This window comes from Nanorana parkeri, unplaced genomic scaffold, assembly GCF_000935625.1.
Source record: "Nanorana parkeri isolate BGI_ZX_2015 unplaced genomic scaffold, ASM93562v1 scaffold12, whole genome shotgun sequence".
NCBI classification, from domain to species: domain Eukaryota; kingdom Metazoa; phylum Chordata; class Amphibia; order Anura; family Dicroglossidae; genus Nanorana; species Nanorana parkeri.
Genome location: NW_017306280.1, coordinates 196,107 through 216,928, shown reverse-complemented (window position 1 = coordinate 216,928; position 20,822 = coordinate 196,107). Strand labels below are relative to the sequence as shown.

The 20,822-nt window shown below is 40.8% G+C and overlaps 1 protein-coding gene across 1 annotated transcript in view; it reads left to right on the top strand.

Moving 5' to 3' along the window:
* The window catches only part of KCNH5 (potassium voltage-gated channel subfamily H member 5), a 220,708-nt gene that overhangs the window by 130,301 nt on the left and 69,585 nt on the right, over positions 1-20,822 (top strand). Inside the window, exon 8 of the mRNA XM_018556196.1 lies at positions 19,486-19,685. Within this exon, the coding sequence (XP_018411698.1) occupies positions 19,486-19,685 (200 nt within the window). The remainder of the gene's footprint in view (positions 1-19,485; positions 19,686-20,822) is intronic.

The window sequence follows — 20,822 nt, the reverse complement described above, 5'->3', positions numbered from 1 at the left end:
TGACATATTACATATTAAGTAGACCAGTTACTTTTTAATAGCTAATGCAAGGTGAGTTGACAACAAAGATACAGTGGGTTTATTGTAGAGTTTTTCCTTTAGGCTTTCATGCATTTATGTTATAAGTGATACTAAAGCCAATGATTTAAAGCAGACCTTTACCCCCTTTTACTAACAATCACAGCAGCATGCAGCTCTGCATGCTGATTTAAAATCCTCTCACGTTCATTAGTTAAACTTGTTTTTCATTTACATACAAATAGAGTTCATCTACCAAGTGTTGCATCCTAGGAAGGTTACATCAGCAGAGCGTTGCTGGGAAATCTCATCTGTAATCTCACATGATCTCAGGGAAAGGCAGTTTCCTCCCCTCAGATGATGTGGATGGTCACATGTCCTAGTCACATGTGCCAGAGTCCCAGGAAGTAAAAGGAGAGCTAGTAATCTTCCCTTAGTTAACATGGCCACTGTTAGAAGATTGGGGAAGAGAAGAGAAAAAAGGTATGCAAAGAATACAAAGCGGGCATTTATCTAGAAGTGTGTGTGTGTAGATTGTCATTACTAAGCATTTCTAAAGGTGTATTTGTTATTTTAAAGATATGAGTAAAGGTCCGCTTTAAGCTATTTTAAATGCTGATTAAATCACTCACAATGGATGCTGCTTCTTCAGGATTAAAAGTTGCAAGTTGTTGAAAGTGATGGGCAGACAGAAGGCAGCACTCACTACATAAAAGGGATTTTTTAAATAAGCTTTGATTGCATTATCAAAAACAACTCTAGTATGTATTCCTATTCATATGCTGATGTTCTAACAGGATAGGATATACTGTGACTTTAGAATTCCTTTAAATCAAAAACACCCCCCCAACCTGCTGACTGATGGAACAGCATGTTTTCTCCTCCTGTCATCATGCTCTCTGTCAACTGATGTGCAGAAGAGCTAGATTGGTTCCTAATACCGTCCCTCCCTTTCTCAGTCTTTGAGCAGCTGTGCTGGAGATTACTAAAGGCTGATATCAGGACAAACCAAGATGCTTTAGTTGCACTTAAAAATACATTTAGGGCCCATTCACACCAGATGTTGCGCTAACTGCATAATATCCGGTGTGCGGTGCCCCGGTACAGTGCCGAAGCGCTGATACCGTCACATAGCACTGTGTACTTTTTTTTGTTAGAACTTTATTGAAATGAACAAGTGACATTTTAATCAGTTCTACGGGCACAGCGGGGTGGTTGTACGCATCGCATCCCGCTGCATTAAAAAAAGTACAGCATGTCATACCTTTTTCAGTACCATGCACCCCCAAAATAGCTTGGAGGAGTAGAGTGCTGCCAAGAATAGGCTGCAGCTCTTGGACTGGGTCGCCTACTGAGCTGAGGTATATAAAAAGGTAGACCTACAATAGGGAGGCTGCAGGGAGTGGGGCTGTTGGGATTTAGTTATTGAAAGATATAAATAAACTTTTAATGGCATTTGGGACGAGGCCAGTAAGCTTTGAGATGTTATTTTTGCCATTCAGTTTAGACTCGACTCATAAATTAGCATTGAGGGAAGCAATAAAGCACAATCGGAGTGCCGTACTTAAAAGCAGGAAGCTCCCCCTTATATGTAATGAAAAATATGGCTGTCTACATGCACTTATGACCTATACATAGAAAAAATTTGTTTTTTTTAAAGCATAAACCCTCTTATGACCAAAGCTCTCCCATACTTAGATGCCCTGGCCAAATATAGCAGTGTCAGTTAACTTGACAATAACTCTGATTTAGTTTGCATGGCTAAATATGTTCTAATATATTTTTAAGGACAAATAAGGTCAATAGTTGGCATTAACAAAAACCCTGCTGTTTTTTTCCCCCTACAATTACAGTGGCAATTAATACCGATGGCACTGCAGATGGTGGCAGTGTTCATCTGCACACTGAAGGCTTCTATTTTATAGAAGCCTGCATGTCATCACTATGTCATAGCCAAAAAATGGTCACATGATGAGGAACCACTCTGATTGGTTCCCGATCTCAAGCTGGGACCTGAGCTGTCAGTGACAGTCGTGATTGAGAGCTAGGAGCCGCACAAACTGCTTGCAGCTGGATCTCTAAGGTGGGGGGGGCATTTATAACCTTATTCCCATTACAGCACATCATGCTGAGTAACGTTAATTGATTAAATGCAGGAGGGGCTGGGAGGACAACACAGCTTATAGTGAAGTGCTCTCCAGGCATGGGCAGCCCTTACAGTATTATTGGCATGGCTTAACATCCTAAAAAATCCTCTTGCCTACCTGATATTGTCTTCTTTAAAATGCTAGGCGCAGTGTAATTTTATTTTATTTTGATTTATTTATATGATTTTGATCACAAGCTAACAGGCTACCATTTCTAAGCAATACATTGTTGTGTTTTACATACTGACATGATGTGATATTTTAAATTCTGAGTTGGTAACTGAAGTTCCCTCTCCAAGATGATAGTAGCCTTATTTCTCCTTTAGCACTCCCAGAGGCTGGTGAAAAGATGGCTCGTCAACATGTTCTTATGCTAATTGCTGAGCTCATTATGGTTAATGTCAGTTTTACTGGAGGTAATTCAAAGTGAGCTTGTTCAACAATTCTGAGGGTAGCAAAGTCTTATTTACATAGAAAACTAATCAGAGACTTCACTGTAATGACTTTAACGTACACGGGGCCTCCTCTCACCTCTGGATGAAGTGTTTCATAATTTGTGTCTATAAAGACAGAACACAATTAGAATTGGAACACTATGCTGAAGGACATGGAACAGAAATTGGCTTACTTCAAAGGCACATACGAACATACTGTGCATCCATCTAAAGTTGAAGCAAAGGCACATACATTTTGTGTAGACTTTAACATCTCCATTCCCAATAGTTTAAAGCTCAATGCCATGCCCCCCCACCTCCAACTAATCGCTGAGTTATTTTCAATTAAAAATATCAATGCCTCATTTATTTACCTACATCTGTGGTCACACAATGCACTGGGTCATATGACTTTTATCTTTTTCACTGCAGAAGAGAAGGGTCTATTTTGGAGTTCAAATCACTTCCTGTGTGATGTGGGCATTTCCTGTTGGCTTTCCAGTGGTAGGGTCCTCTCAGGTTCCATAAGACTGCAGCGTTGCATTGACATCATAAAGAGTTGACTAGGCACAGACACGGAGGGTGGGTATGACTAAGGCTTTGGTAGATAAAGTGCTGAGCTTTTAATCCACCTTTCCTATCAGTTGAAGTTTACACCTACACAATGAGGTACTTCACCAACTGCAAAAAAATGAGAGGGTGGGTCTGTGGAACTTGCTAAGATTTTGGCCATGCACTAACTGAAGTGATGATATTGTCAAGAATTAAATTGTATGGATAGCCAGACACTTTTTCTGTGAAGGAATAAAACCCCTAATTGTTTATATTTTGCTACCTGCGTCATGTTGGTAAGATTTCTCTTAACTTCCTGTCCTGGAGACGCAATAGGAAAAGAGGATAAATTTCTACAAAGTGAGGAGAAATACCTTCTCAGACAGTGGTCACCAGAACAGGGGGACTCCAATGAAAGTTTTCATCACCTCTGCTTCTGGTGAGAGATATAAAATGTTAGATTTCCTAGTGATGGAAGTCACTAGGAAAAGAAGATAAGCTAAATCTTCCCTCTTGGGACACAGATAGCAGTATTACCTGGAGAGGGACTTTGAGCCTTCACTACTCCAAAAAAGTATAGATACACGCTAGATAAAATATACATTATTAGAAGTATATTGTCTTAATAATGTACAGAATAAGATGTATTGCATAGAGGGCTCCAAGTCAGGGCGGTCCCTATAATGAGACACCATGAGCCTGTTGCCTCAGACAGCATCTCTTTGGTTCATGTATGGGGGGGGGGGGCAAAGGCAGAGCGGAATGGCTGCTCTGCTGCATAATGTTTGCAGTATGTCTGCTGCCCCCTTTCCAGCCAGAGCGTCCCAGGTTGCTAAGAGCCAGGCACGGAGATGTGTAAGGGCCATACACCTCTTCCTGCCCAGTTTATAGCACCTTGGGATGCTGTGGCTAGCATTCTGCCCAGTTCTTGGCAACCAGTGATGCCATTGGTTGCCAGAAGCTGAGCGGGAAGCTCTGGCCGGTGTCCTGCCGAGATTCATTTGTTGTTGTTTTTTTAGGTTCTTGTCAGTTTCACTTAGACAGATTAAGCATGCACTTGGCATGCACCACCAGCAGCCCTCCCAACCGCCTCAGGTGGCGATAAAGCTAGGGACAGCCCTGTTCCTAATACAAATGGCCCTCGCATTGAGGAAAGAAGTAGGCCCTTCTTGGAGGTATAAAGGTTAAGTTAAGTGTATTGATGAATTGATTTGGAGCGTCAATAATGTATAGTAATGGACTGCTAACTGAATCGATTAGCGTCTCACATATTGCTGTCTGCAGCTTAATGGTAAAATTCTCAACCCATTCCAAAAAAACGAAAAATCCTTGTTGGTTACAGGAAAAGAAGCAAGTGCACAAATATAGTATAATACCAATATTCATTTAAATCTAAAAGTGACAGGGTGGTGTAGTAAACATTTTTGGGATGTCTGAAGTAAATAGACAAATCATTGTCTAAATTTGGTATAGAATTGGTGAGGTGAGCATTCGGTATCTTTGCTACATGTGAGAACTCGGTGTCTTCCTTTTATTATGATGGAGTGGCTTTAAAGTCCAATCCAAGCCAAAACATATTTGGTAGACATGTGCGATTCGTTTTGTTCCGAATCGAAATTCGGACGAATTTTCGGAAATTCGGACATTCGGATGTATCCGAATTTTGAATTACAGATATAACGAATGCAAACGAATCCGAATTTCCGTTTCCGAAATTCGGTAGCGGTAGTTTGTTTGAACGTTCGTTTCGTTTTCGTTTCTTATTCGTTATTTATTCGTTTCGTTCGTTGGAGCAAAGTGACATTAGAGGAGAAAACATTTTTCCCCCTCAAATGTCACTTTGCTGCAAATAAACGAAACGAAAGGGAAACCAAAACGAAATGAACGTTCGAACGAACTACCGCTACTGAATTTCGTCCGAATCCGAATTCCGAATCCGAATTGACTTTCACACCCGAATCCCGAAAAACGAAATAACACAAATCCGAATTTAAAACGAAACGAAACAAATTTTTTGGCAGTGCACATGTCTAGTATTTGGGTTTTGGATAGAATAGAAAATGGTTAGAGTTTCTGTCAGAGTTTATTTGCTGTCTGTGAATCAATAGATGAGGCTTCTCTTCTCTTCCTGTTTTGTCTGACACCTGTCACCTAGACAGGATGTGAGAGAAAATATCACCCAAACAGCAGTTAAATCTTTACAGAGGTTCTACTCTTTTCACACCCAACTAGAAAATGTGTTTTGATTGCTGCCCTTTGTATCTGTTGAAGGAGGAGGATTTCCTTTTATTTGCTACACCCATCAAATAGGCAGAAAATGGGAAGATGTTCCCTCACATCCTGTTCTTTCTCACACCAATAAAGTTGACAGAAAGTAGGTAAGAGATGTCCCAAATAGGGATTTTTATCAACAACTAAGCCTTCAAAATCAAATTACCTTGATCTCAAAAATGAACGAACTGCATAGTTGCTATGCAACTGCACCAGCAGTCCTATGTGGTCATCGCTGCATTATAGTTTCCACCCATGCCTATCCGCTTGCTCAGATGTTGATTCATAATACTAATCCTTTGACGTTGTCAATGTATTATATGCACGAGAAACTAAAAAAGTGCTGCCATAGAAACCAGAGCAGTTCAAAAGTGAAAAACGAAATGCAAAGGTTACGTTTGGTCTATTTCATGTATAATTTCCTAATTGCCCATCAAAGTAGCTTGGCGCATGTATAAATCTTGAAGTTTTGCTTTAGAATAGAGTCATCGAAGCAACGTGGTTAACCATAGCGGAAACTGTTCATTTCCTTGCAAGCGTAATCTTTTATTTTTCTTCAGAAACAAAACTTTATCATTTCTAGAATGTCTACACGCTCTTAATTAAACGATGTTCTTGAGGCATGTTTGAGGCTAATTTATACAATAAATGAGGTGGGATTGTTAACTTATTTATTTATATACAGAAGTGCTGTGCCTTGGTTTAATTAGGAGAGATAACAGCATGTAAGACAATTAGCTGTGGATGTAAAATATAAAAGCTGTTAACATCCTGGACAAGTTTGATAATTTGACAGCAATTATTTAAATTGTAGCCACCTTCAAAATGTTAGGAAAGCAAACTGACCCAATGAAAAGGGGACAAAAGCTGTCAAATTGTGATTCTAATAATGCTTCTCTAACCACATTGAAATAACAATTAGTGTGTTATTCCACTTACTTTCCAAATAATATCAGATTCCCTTCACATCTATGTGTATGCAGTGATGCTTTTCCTTGCAGGAATGGTAGGAATGAGTGAACTTGCCTAGTTTTGGTTTGCAATCTTGCTCATAGTAAATTTTGCAGTGAACCCTATTGATGTCAATGTGGAGGCAAATCTAATTAAATAATGGCCATTTGTAGGTCTAATGTGCAAGATATTGTCAAAAAAGGCATAAGCAGCCAGCCAGGTACTGTCATGGGGAACCTGTACCAATGCCAAAATGAAAGCACAATATAGCACATATCTCTCCCTAGACAGAATTGTCAGCTCTTCCTAACAGATACAATACGCACTGACAAAATGGCCACTGTAAGACCAACCTTTAATAAAAAGTGGGCTGGGCTGGCTATCGATTTCTTCATAATATAAGCATTTGTGACCCAGTTGACCAGGAGCAAAGGCTTTGCACTGCATTATGGGTTGTTCTTTATTTCTGGCCGCAAACCTGCAAAGTTTTCAGCCAAACGTTTATGATTTGCGATCCTCTGGGATTCGCTGCAAACTATGGGGGTGGTGAAGCAGCAACTTATCCCCAGTGAATAGGGGCTTAAGGATATTTGACATTATTGTAAATTTAAAAGGTACCTGTACGCGTTTAATCCTGTGAAAAAGGACGATAGTGGAGATAGACATTGGTGTGTTCAGGGCAAAGTGACAAGTCCTGTTTAACCCCAATCCATTTATACTTGCCTGCAAAGCATTCCCTTGCCGCACCTTATTTTGTTGTTGCCCATGCAAAATATGCGGTGCGCTCCTATGATGCAGTGCTCAGGCCTAGCAATCGGCAGTTAGGCCCAAATAAATCATCTAGGAAGTGCACTGCATATTTTGCAGTCACATGATAGGGAGGGGTGTTATCACCCAATTTAATCATTGACATCAGGTATATTGGCTATGACAGGAGTAGTGGTAGGTTTCTGTGAAAGTAAGTATAAAGTGATCAGGTGTTGGGCCCTAAAAAGACCCTATCACTTTGCCTTGAATAGGCAAGGTGACGGGGAATTTTTAAGGCCTACTCTAGTCTTGTGTACCCCCAAAATGCTTTTCTTCTGACAATAAAACTTCAATCTCACGTCAAACTCCTGCTTAAGGTAAGCTCCTTACATCACCCATTCAATATACTTTAAATTACTTGGCACTATTGTCAATATGAAAGGTAAGCAAAGAGGATAATTGAACAATAATGAAAGTAAGCAGGAAAGAGGTTTGTTTAACTCCTTATCCATCAATCACTAGTGGCCCTTGATGTTCATTTTAGCCTTGGTTCACCCTGTGACCCTGACTTTTTACATGGAGGCAATAGAGTGCAAATGTTGCCTCAGGACGGTGACATTTTTATGACTGTGCCTTTGAGGGTTGAAAATGTAGTTTTGAATTAAATATGGGGGCAACATTTTATAGCAACATTGTTTCTATTATATACATGCAGTACAAACATTCATTCATTTATCTTCCACATGCATTTTACAATAGTCATGTGTAAAAAGCCTAAGCCAAGGAAAGTAAGGCAAACCATGAAGATATATTTTGAACAGAGTGTATTATGTTATGTTATGCTGTACAGGCTTTTGAAGCATCCAATAGACCCAATGTTAACATTCTGCTAAGTTGCTTGCCCACAAAGTCCCAAATATACCTTTGAGAGTCAATAGAATATTCTAATGAACATATTATTTCATGTCAAGTTTCCTTTTCACCTAAATTTTTTTCTGAAACACTTAAAACTCTAGGTCTAAAAACGTCTATTAAATATATACCTCAGTAGCCACAAAGAATATAAATCAACTTTGTGTGCTGAATACATATGCCTTCTGCATTTGCCTGTCCCAGAGTCCAGCTTTAAAATTGGTCCACCAAAGCACACCTTAAAGTTCTAGAATCTTAATTTTAAAAATTAAACTTTCCAGATGTGAGAAATTTATTTATAGTCAAGTTTCCTCTATTAGCAAGAGAATATTTTCTCTATGAGAACCCAATCTTCATATTCTGATAATCTAAAAATTCTCATGACTGTATTATTTCATATCAAGTTTCCTCTCCTTCCCATAACATTTTCCTGGAAAAATTTAAATTGGGCCACAAAGCACATCATAACTTTCTTCTTTGTTTTATTGGTAAATTTCCACAGATGTCATCATTATTTATGAGAATAATATCCTCCATGAGCGTGCCCTCCTACTGCCACTTAACTATTTTGGAAGAAATTGATATTGCTCTGGGTTATGGGGTTATTGATTTCATATCCAACAATTCCATTAAGAAAATTGCGTTAAAAAAAAGGATGGTTTCATGGACTTTGATGTTGAATAGTGCATAGGTACAGTATGTAACTACAGTAACTTGAAGAACTTTGAAATATCTTCCAGAAATGTAGAAGCTGGTGCTTTTTTTTCAATAAATATACCAGACTCACAGTTATTGAATATTAGGTTGACATACACAGGCAGAAAATATTCAAAACAAAGCTAGATGTTTAAATGCAGTAAAATGTTTAGCTGTTAATATTGTAGAAGCTGTTTGCTGACTCACATACTTGTTCCTTGGTATTGATTAGAGACAAGTGGAGTTATTTTGCCAAAATTGATTTAGCTTTGGCAATTTCACCTTAATTTTGATTATATGCCTCACATTTTGTCTTGTGGACTGATTAGGCAAAATGTGCTTGAAAAAATGTGAATGATCACAAGGCTTTGATGCTGAAAAAAAGGGTTAGGGTTAAGGTACTTCTATGTTCTTTAGTATCTAATATCATGTCCCCAGCTAAGAAGGGGACTTTTTTTCAAACAGGTCCAGAAAAAGTTGAAAGGAGCTCCCTCTTATATTTAAAGTTAATCGCACCCTTAAAAAACACCAAAAATATTTGCTTTCTACCTACCCACTGACTCTTTTCCTCGAAATGGCAAAATTTCTCCAAAATGTCCCAATATATTTTGCCAAAATTGTAGCAAAATGGAAACTATAACTATCCTACTGTTTTCCTTGCTGTGCAGTGATTTAGTCTATATGCAGTTCACCGGGAAGTTATTGATTGGTGGCATTTGCTTGATGAAAGGATCTATTTTCTTTTTTTTTTTTTAACAATGTTGGGCATTTGTAGGGGACCACCAAAAACCACAAACATTGTACCTTCCCAATTGATTCAAATTTGTTTTGCCACATTTTTTTCTCTCTAATATTGCTGAAACATCAGGTAAATGGAAACTTTGTTGCCAGTCTGAACCACATTTGGCATCAAGTCAACATACTCTCTATTATTTAGTTTGACGAGTACATAAAACCTAGAACATAACCCATGTGGCATCAGAACTATAGAGCAAATCTAAAAATCTATCTTCTTGTAGTGGGTCTAAGATTTTTGCTTGAGAATTTGATCAATGTCGAATTCTCCATCTTTTGGTTCTATCAGTCAATCTTACAATGTCAATTCCGCTCCCAGTGTTGCTGTAAGGACTTTCCATGCATTATTCTGTTTGATGATCCGTCTTCATCATCCCTTGTCCTCGCCATCGTCCCCTCACTGCGCCTTAAACAAAGTAAATGAGAAGATCATTGTATGTTGATGATTTCACATTTCCTACTGCATTGTATTACTCCTTACCTGCGTGCTTCACGACAAAGTGACAAAGGAGACTCGAAATATGTCTCTATTCCCTTCCTTTGTTGCCTAGATTAGGAGAAGATTATTTTCATGAATGAGAGAAGGAATGAGAGTGGAAGAAAAGGATGCAGGATGTAGGTGACACTACAATAATATGTCTGTCCCTAAAAATAAATCAAGAAAAACATCATTATTAGGTGATAACCATTTGATGTCTAATGAGAATGAATGCACATAAATCAGTTTGAATGTTCAAGGAATTCATCTTGCTACTATTACTTTAACGATGCTGAATATCTAGAACTCATTTTATTAAGCTTCTGGCAGCATCTGAATAATTTGTAATTGTAGACTTTTGATTGCTGAAGAAGTCATTGGAGTTAAAAGAAAAGTATAGCGTGTTTTAAGTCAGCAGATGATCTGAGTGTATATTGCATTTTAAAGCCAAATTGGACTTTCATTTTAAACTTGCTAAATACATTCAAGGTGCATCAAAACATGTTTGCAAAGTCATATAGTTGGTTTTCTTTAGAAAACTCACACAGCCTGAGTAGAAAAGTCTGTCCCCTGCCAGCATGCTGCAGAGAAGGACACTAGCTCTCTTGGTAAAAGCAGTGGTCTCCCTGCATAGCTCCAACACACACATTGCTTAGTCAGAGCTAGAGATGGGCAATCCCAAAAAATAAAAATAATTATTCTTGCTGATTGGAGAGCTCTATCTCTTGCTGAACCTCTGCAGACTGTCTGTAGAAAACTACAGGGGAGTGGATACAGGAAAAGTCACCCACAAGAACAACAGCAGTGACTGGTCTTTTTTTATAGGAAACACCTGCACAGAGACAAAGTACAGGAGTTATTCCATACTAGATTATTGCATAGATTTGGAAGAGCCAAAATTTAAGTAAGAATACATAATTCTCTTGTATTTAGACAATATTAAAGTAATTTTTTACATGATTTGCATATTTTTGCATGCTTTTGCTTCCATATTTCTGTTATTGTATTAAATATACAAATTTGTAGATTGACTACTAGAGGGAAAGGTTGCTTGCTTACTGCATTTACTCTCAACATATACTGACGTAAAATACAATGTGCATAGGTTGATAAAAGCAGGAAGCAGTGCCTTGGGGCAGCAGGGAGAGGGGCAGTAGAGGGGCAGCAGGGGTGTGGAATTCCTATCTCCCAATGCCTGGAACAGGCAGTTCCGGGCGTCGCGCGGGTAGTTGTTTTCTACATTTAGCCGTGCTTTGGGCAAGCAGAGCTAAATGTACAGCGGGGAAGCCGCCGCTTGTTTTGTACAAGTGATCCCGGCCATGTCACAGGGATCACTTGTATGCAGCCTGCAGGTCTGGGGGGGTGTGTTGGTGGGTAGGGGGCGCATTGAGGAACCTGGCCTTGGGGCTCAGCAGAGAGCGCAAATCCGGCCCTGACAATAGGCAAATGCAAAGTAGGGGCAGCGTATATACAAATGAGGGATGACATTATTCATGTGCCAGTTGTCCTTCTAGAGAAGTCTGTTCAGCTGGGTATACACTGATAGATTGTCGTTTTAACTATCATATGAAAAATCTGAATCAAAACATTCAGAGACTTGCCAAACTGTTAAAAATGTTATTTGATTTTAACATTTTTATTTTTAGGTTCTAAACAAAAACCACGTTCACTGTTAGAATTACATTTGGTTGAGAAAAATGTTTCCCATCCTGCTCCTTTGTTTTTTTTCTTCCCATCACTACAGTAGAAAACTATTGTCGATTTGATTCCATTAACTATTGGAAAATTAAACGAACACTCCGGAAACATTTTTTTTTAACTAAATTCTAACAATGTATACCCAGCCCTAGTCTCTTCAAAGGGCCTCAATATTCCACACGTGGTTCCCACCAGCTCTCAATGCTTTGGCTGAAATAAGGTTGCACATTCTGCTCTTTTTTTTTTGCTCATTGAGGTAGTTGAAGATTTTCTATCTCAGGATTTGAACCTTGATCACCCTAAAAATAAATCCCTTGTTTTCTAAAATATTGTTAAATATCATTTTTGCTATCTATTCATATGTTTTTGATCTTATATTTTTATTGTGCTGTTTAGTAGACTCTGCGGCTCTTCGAGACAGAATTTTAACTGATTTAGATTAGGGATGTACCGATGCTAGTATCGGTGTTGATACAGAGTATTTGGGTGAGTACTCGTACTTGCTTAAATGCTCCCATACTTACCCCCCGATACCGAAACTTCCGGTCAAAGGGAGATTTCCCCTGACCGGCAGTGCTGCAGGGGAACATGGAGCCAATCGGGAAGCCGGGCAGCGGGTAGTGACCCACTCTCCTGGCTTCCTGATTGGCTGGGAAGCTGGCAGATCTGTTGAGTTCATTGCTTCAATTATTGGTTTTAATAAAATATTTCTCTATGCCTGTATCACGTGGACAGACAAAGTCAACATGGGACCCATATGCAGATATTGTTTTTAAGTTCTCATTAGAATATTAATAAAGTCAGATCAGTTATTCTTTTTTAATGTGTTGAGCCTAATATTCCATGCAATGTAAGCAGTCCAAATTACACTGCAACATCACATTTTCATTAAGTAACAGCACACTATACTGTACCATACCATTACAGCAATTTTATGTAAATGGTTGCAAGGGCATATCCTGCTGTAATAGCATGTTATTAACCAGCAACAGCAAATTATATCCCAACACAATAGCACATTATATCACCCAGCTAGAACATATTCTGCAAAAGCAATTTATAATGACTACAGCAACATGATTCACTGAACGTACTCTGACCAATGTCTGGCCTCTGCAGACCCTGTCTTTTATGGGCCTCAGGACTCCAGACCCCTTTGTGCCTGCCCTCACTCTGCTTCAGTAGTTTGAATCTAATGTGAACATACAGTAGTAGGTCTGTCGTTATTGTCTCTGCTTATAGGGGACAAATCAAAGGAACCCAATAAGCCAATCTGATTTATGAATTAGGGCTGCAACCACCTAATCGATTAATCGATAATAATCGATTATGAGAATAGTTGTCAACTATTCTCATTATCAGAGAGTGAGAGAGATTTTTTTATTGCAATTAATCGAAAAATTATTGGGCAACTAATCGATTATTAAAATAATCGTTAGCTGCAGCCCTATTGTGAAGTCACTTTGGGGTACTTGATGTAAGGCAGAAGTCTACATTACTGCCTTTGGTGCAGTAACAGTAAGCTTTAGGTTAATGCTGAAAGCCCAAACCCAGCTTGGGCAAGAAATTAAAGAATCTTGTAAGAATAAAAAACAGCACCAGCTGCTATACTAATCCAATCTCTAGCGTTGTCCTCCACAGATTTACTAATCCAGTAAGGTTGCCTCGCTCTTTCCAGGTAAAATGACACTTGGTGTGATTCAACCCACTTCTTGAGAGCCCGGGACGAAAAGGCTCTGCCCCCTGCCCTAGACTTACAGGAAGAAGCTACAGGGAGTGACACTACTTCATTATGTGGGGCCACTTTATGCAGCATTTAGGATCCTCCCATCACTGAAAATGTATGCAGCAAGGAGGAGAAGGGAAGGACGCAAAAGTAGGGTTTTCAAAGCTGAACTCCAGCCTTACCCTCAGTCTTGCACAGTTGTACAGCCTCCGTCCCTCTACTGAAAAATGTGTACTCTGATTTCACTGCACACTGTGAGCTTCTCACAGTGGGCATTAGAAAGTGCAGTAAGTCATATAGAGCTTGACTCATTTCTTGCCTGGGGGATATCCAGTATCATGTCGTTCTTTCCTCCTGGGCCTTACTGTCACTCCCCCATCCCTTAATTTTCGAGATTTCAGATCTTTCAATCATGGAGGCTCAGAAAGCATGCGGTTATTATCTAGGGTGGTCTTCCTTTAGTATTTGTAATGTAGCCTTTTTAGCAATATAAAAATGTTTTGTTTTTTTCTCGCATTGTTAACATGCTTCCCCTGGCAGTGCCCAGCTACGCATGCCCTTTCCCCCAAAACTTGCAAATTGGCATTGGAAAAGGTCAGAAAAATGTATCAAGATTCAGCTGCAATAGACTTCAATGAGTTTTTCAGGTGCTATGTTTGGGGTTTGCAATTTTTTTTCATTTTGGTGAACATCCAGCCAACTAAACTTTGCTTGGTTCAAGCAGAGGCGTAACTAGAAAACACAGGGCCCCATAGCAAAATTTTTGTATGGGGCCCTGTGATTTCTAGTTACGCCCACCTGATAACCCAAACAGCCCACCTAAGGGTGACCCTGCAGAGCCCACCCTGCAGACTCTCTATGGTAGGCTCTCCAGGGTCTCAGGCGGGCGCTCAAGCCCTCTTACCTGTCAGCCCTGATCCTCTGTCCGCCTCCTTCGCCTCCATGATCGACTCCTCCGTCACTGGGTCTCGCCCCCTCGATCGTCGGGTCCCGCCCCCTCGATCGCCGGGCCCGCCTCCTCGATCGCCGGGCCCCGCCTCCTCGATCACTGCCGATGACGGGCCCAGCCTAGTATGCACATTACATTTGAGAAATGCTGACCCTTCAAATAGGAGTACATATGTTGTAAATACCAAGCAGGTACCACTTTATGATCTTTTAAATAGTCCCATTTAATGTAAACATATTAATACCTGGGCAAATCAACCTGAGCTTGGAATCAAAAGCGAATGCATCAAAAGAGTATATCAAATCAATCAGTGAATCCCGAGATATTGCTAGCAGCCGTTATATGCAAACCTCAGCTTTTTCTTGTAAGGCCCTGTTCTCAATGTTGCACTGAATTAGCTCATGCAAATGACACAATATGCTGCATGTCAACATGTGTTTCATTAAGGCAAGCCTATTCATTTGAATGTTTCTCCTAAAGACCCAAAGCACACCAAGAAAGGCACATTTTTGGGAGCGCATGGCAACACACATGCGTTGAGAAGGTGTGATTGTGTGCCATTCAGAAATAATGTCACCGCATCCCACCAACGCATATTACTGTAGCACAATAGTGTAAATGGGGCCTAAAGGTCCAGCTTGGCCCTGCCAGCACCGTTGCCTGAGCCCTCCCTATTGGTCAGTGATGCTGCCCATCATCATAAAGAACCAACAGAACAATTCGGCAGGCAAAAGAGGACAGGATGATTCTTGACCTTTAAGGGAAAAAGTCAACATTTTAATATATATTCCAGCTGCCTATATCTTTAAATTCGCTGATTGTTTTAACATGTAGTTTTACACTATAGATGACCTCTGCTTTACACATTGTTTTGTTATCATTTGCTCAGTTTGAATTGACCAGGTATACTTTAATTACATAGTGTTAATATTTGGTTACTGCAATAAATGAATCAGCTGATTGCCTTGTTTCTTTTAATATTCTGCACACTTGCAGAGATTGGGAGAGAAACCGCGAGATCTATATATGAAGAGTATAAATTATTTTCTGCAGAGTGGGAAGGGAAGATAGCTGAATGCGTATTTTCTGTATGCAGTACAGACCTGAAGTAAGGGTCAATTAGGAATAGTGGATAGTGTCTGCAATCTTTCATTCCTGGAGGAGTGAGCAGAGAACATTAATCTCCAAAGTTATCCACAAATTGAACCTTATGAACAGAACCATACATCATGTCTCCTTGCTACAGTAACCAGTTCTCGGCACCCCTTTCATCTGGCGTCCCACACCCTTCCCAATTTTCACATCACATATTAACGCGGAAAAGCCGAGCCTGACTTGTGACTTTCAGAGTGATTTACTATATATTTGACTACACTTGCCAATAGCTATCTCGATAAATGTGAGTTTTTCGTAAGGAAAACAACATTCAGGCGAGAGTTATGCTTCCAGGTCCCTGTGACTGTATCTGTGGAGATTCAGAAATAGCTTCATGCATTATTGATGGAATGTTGACCTAGCAAGAGACAAAGTGCCCAAGAAACGCCATATATATTCCTGGACCTGTGAGATATGCTGTAAATTACAGCGGCTGTCAAAAACTACAAGCTATCATGAGCTGTCAGAGCTTCAGGTTTTTTCAAATTAGCAACGTTTTCATACCATCTAATGCAGTTAGGCAGTGTAAGGTGCAATAATGATGTATGCAGCAGCCAGTAGGGTCTCAGTTTACAAAACGGCAAATTTAATTTAATGCTGCAGCTAGGCTGGGAGAATAGCACTAGTCCCATATATTAAAGGGAATACAGTAGTGTAAAGCAGAGATTAAGAAGAAAATTGGAAAATTGTTTAACAGGAAGGCAAGCAACACATTCTAATGTTAAGCGGCAGCTGCAAAAGCAAACACAATCTTCAGTGGCGTGCATAACTATTCACCCCCATGAGAGGTCTTGGCTTTGTGCCCGGACATAGCGTTTTTCTTTAAGCATTAAAGGAGAACCATGGGGCCAGTGTTTTTCCCCATAGTTCTCCTTAGGGTAACGGGAGGACACAAACTAGCGTCCTCCCGTTACCCTAAGCTCAGTATACCGCGAGCTACAGCACGTGGTATACTGAGACGCCGCACCTGGAGCGGATCCCGACGTAGATGACGGGATCCGCCCAGCTGCGTGAGTGACAGCTGGCTCTGCCTATCTAGAGGAAGAGCCAGCTGTACCCGCCCCCTCTCCCGTCCGTTCCAACAGTCAGCGCTGGCAGATCAGAGCGGGGAGAGGGGAATCCAGCCCCTCCCCCTGTCACGGCAGAGAGCAGAGAGCCGTGACAGGATCGAGAGGTGAGGGAACCCGGTATGTGTTCCCTCACCTCCCGATCTACTGAGCCGACCTGTGACAGTCTCATTGTCACAGGTCGGCTTAGAACTATGAGGTGAGTGGAAATCACTCATCTCATAGTTCTCCTTTAAGCTAAATTTTAGTCTCATCTGACCAGAGCACCTTCTTCCATAGCTTTGGGAATCTCACACATGCATTTTGGCAAACAGCAAACGTGTTTGCTTATTTGTTTTTGTAAGCAACGGCTTTTTTATGGCCACTCCTCCATGAAGGCCAGCTCTGTGGAGTGTACGGCTTAAAGTGGTCCTATGGACAGATACTTCAATCTCTGCTGTGGAGCACCATCAGGGTTATCTTTGATCTCTTTGTTGCCTCTCTGATTAATGCCCTCCTTGCCTGGTCCATGAGTTTTGGTGGGTGGCCCTCTCTTGGCAGATTTGTTGTGGTGCCATACAGGGGCGTCCCGAGGCTGGGTGACACCCGGAGCAGCGGTAACCAAGTGTCACGCCGCCGAGACGTCACTGCGCATGCAGTACTCTGATACCTACCGGCGCCCATCTTGGTGATGGACGCCGGCAGAGAGAGGAGGGGACAGTCACCCGGCGGGATAAGGTATGCCGCCGGGTCTCCTCCTGATACTGTCGGGCGTTCGGTCCATGACCGAGCGCCCGACTTTTCTGAGGGGGGTGACACCAAAATGACTGTGAGTCATTTTGGTGTCACCCCTCCAATGGTGTTACCCGGGTGCGGGCCGCACCCCCCACACCTCCCCTTGTGACGCCACTGGTGCCATATTCTTTCCATTTTTTAATAATGGATTTAATGGTGATTCATGGGATGTTCAAAGGTTTGGATAATTTGTTATAACCCAACCCTGATCTGTACTTCTACTTAACTAATTACTTAATTAATTAACTAATTATGTGACTTCTAAAAGTAATTGGTTGCACCAGATCTTATGTAGGGGGCTTCATAGCAAAGGGAGTGAATACATATGCTCGCATCACTTTTCCATTTTTTATGTTTTATAATTTTAAGAACAAGTTATTTTCTTGATTTAACTTCACCTTTTTGGACTATTTGGTTTATACCCATTGAGGGGACTTTATCAAAACTGGAGCAGACAAAATCTGGAGCAGATGTGCATGGCAACCAATCAGCATCCACCTTTCATTTTCAAAGCTTAACTGAAGAAACTGAAGAGAGAAGCTGATTGGTTGCCATAGGCAACTACTCCAGATTTTGTCTGCTCCAGTCTTGATAAATTCCCCCATTACAGTACAGGTGAAACTCGAATAATTAGAATATCGTGCAAAAGTAATTGCAGTAAGTTCTGCAAAAGGGGCCCAAACCAAGTACTGAGTACATATGCATGCTGGTACTTTTCAGAGGTCCGATATTGTTCTCTGTACAATCCTTGTTTTATTGATTGCATGTAATAATCTACTTTTTTGAGGTTGTGGATTTGGGTTTCTTGGGGTTTTCATGAGCTGTAAGCCATAATCATCACAATTATGACAAATGACGGCTTGAATTATCTTGCTTTGCATGTAATGAGTCTATCTCATATATTAGTTTCACCTTTTAAGTTGCATTAGTGAAATAAATGAACTTTGCACGCTATTCTAATTATTCGAGTTTCACCTGTATGTGTAACCCAAATAAAAATCCATTTTAATTCCAGGTGGTAATGCAACAAAATAGGAAAAATGCCAAGGTGGTGAATACTTTTGCAACCCACTGTATAACAAGTGAGATAAAACATATGATGGTACACTATGTGGTCGAAGGTTTGCAGACACCTGACCATCACATCTACACTATGTGGCTAAAAGTATGTGGACCCTCCCCTCCCCCCAAAAAAGAAATTTAGTTCAGGAATTTCCAGTGAAGGTTAGTTTAAATGCTACAACTTACAAAGACATTATAGACCATTGTGCACTTCCATCCTTGTGGCAACAATTTGAGAGAGGCCATTTTTTGTTCCAGCATGACTGGAAACCATCTCCATTAAGACATGACTTGATGAGTTTGGTGTTGAGAAACTTGAGTGAGACCAGACCTCAAAGTAGATCCCCCCCCAGTTTTTTAAACTGCCTTTATATCTTTATATTGCCACATGCTAATGCGTCTCTTCTCTTCCTCCCCCAAACCTGCATAGCCATCTTGCTTAGACATCATGAGTGGCTGGCTTCTTCGCCTTTTTCCAGTCTACATCTGATCTCATCAGATCTTCTGCATGCCTTGTATGTGATTTTGCACTGTTTGCGATTACGCTACTGAGACATTGCTGAAGCCAGAACAACATGCAAACAAGGAAGTTTTTTTTTCTGAGACCTTGCAAGATCTGGCAGTTTATTTGTGAGAGCTACCTGATGGGAACTATTGATGTGTCCTTCCCAGGTGGCAGCTGACCAGGGCTATGTCACCAGTACTTCAGGGGAGGGAGAAGTAACGAATGAGAAGTGTACGTTTTCTGAAACAGGATTTGTACAAAATAGTTATGATCTTTATTGTTAAGCATGCAGATCTTTGGGGGGAAAGATCCACTTTAAATCTATTTTGGTAATCAAGGATGGACAGTTAGGTTATAACATGCTTGTTCCAAGTCTGTGGGTACAGGTGTCAGACAACCAGACAACAAGCATTTTTGGAGGAGGTCAGCAATGGCAGCTCCTGTACTTTTGTCATAACAGGGTCATTTCACTTGCATTTATGGCATTCTCACTACTTTTCATTTATATTGGGGTTTTTTTAAGTTGTTTTGCTTTTTCCTTTTTGCAGCACTCCTATATGCAACTATTTTTGGAAATGTGACCACCATTTTCCAGCAAATGTATGCCAACACCAACCGCTACCACGAGGTGCTGAACAATGTACGTGACTTCCTGAAGCTTTATCAGGTCCCCAAAGGCCTCAGTGAGAGGGTCATGGATTATATTGTATCAACGTGGTCCATGTCAAAGGGCATCGACACAGAAAAGGTATGAGCGCATGAAGAAAACACTTGAGCACTATAAATGCCAATTTCTTGTTATGTTATAGAATACAGTGGGGTCACCTTTACACCCCCAGCCTGCTGATTTGAACAGTGAAGGAGCAACAACACACTGATTAATTATAAACTCTGCTTTCTTGTGCATGCAGCAAAGCCTGATTGGCTGTTTGCACTGCCTGTCCTTCTTCCTGACCAAGTGTTGCTGTGCAGTAGAGGACAGAAGCAGTTATTACAAGATTTGCGTACTTATGCTAGTAGTTGCAAGTGAAAATGGTTATTTTTAGCACAGTGGCATTCAGTTCAGCTTTAACTGCAGTAGAGAATGCTAGAGTGACTGATCTGACTGTTTTGTCTGGCAGGCTTGTGTAAATCGTAGAACAGTCTGGACAGAATTACAAATCCTTAGTGCCTGCATTTCAGGTTTAAAGGAGAACTATGAGGTGAGTGATTTTAACTCATCCTCATAGTTCTAGCCGACCTGTGACACTGAAACTGTCACACGTCGGCTCTGTAGATCAGGAAGTGAGTGAACGCACTCTGTCACTCGCTCACTTTCCGATTATCTCCCTGCAGAGAGCAGTGACTGTCAGTCACCGCTCCCTGCAGGGATTCCCCCCTCCCCTCTCCGATACCCCAGCGCTGACTGGAGGAACGGACGGGGGAGTGGGCAGGCACAGCTGGCTCTGCCTCTAGATAGGCAGAGCCAGCTGTCACGCAGCTGGGTGGATCTCAACAGTATTGTTGGAATCCGTCCTGGCTGCGGCGCTCTCAGTATATAGTGAGCAATAGCTCGCTATATACTGAGCTTTGGGTCACGGGAGGACGCTAGTATATGTCCTCCCGTGACCCTTAAGAGAACTATGGGATAAAAAGGTTACCCCATAGTTCTCTTTTTAAAGATGGTTTTCATTGGAATAAAAGTAGGCAATTGCTTATGTCGCCTGTGAATTAGACTATTGTATGAACAATTTAAACTTTTTTCATAACAAAGCGAGCATGGGGCAATGTAGAGTTGTATTGTGAGAAAACCCTGAAGGATAACGTTGGAGTTAAGAAGACTTTGCAATAACATAGGGGAATATTTATCTTGTTTGTTTGATGAAGTTCTGTGTCACTCGGGAGA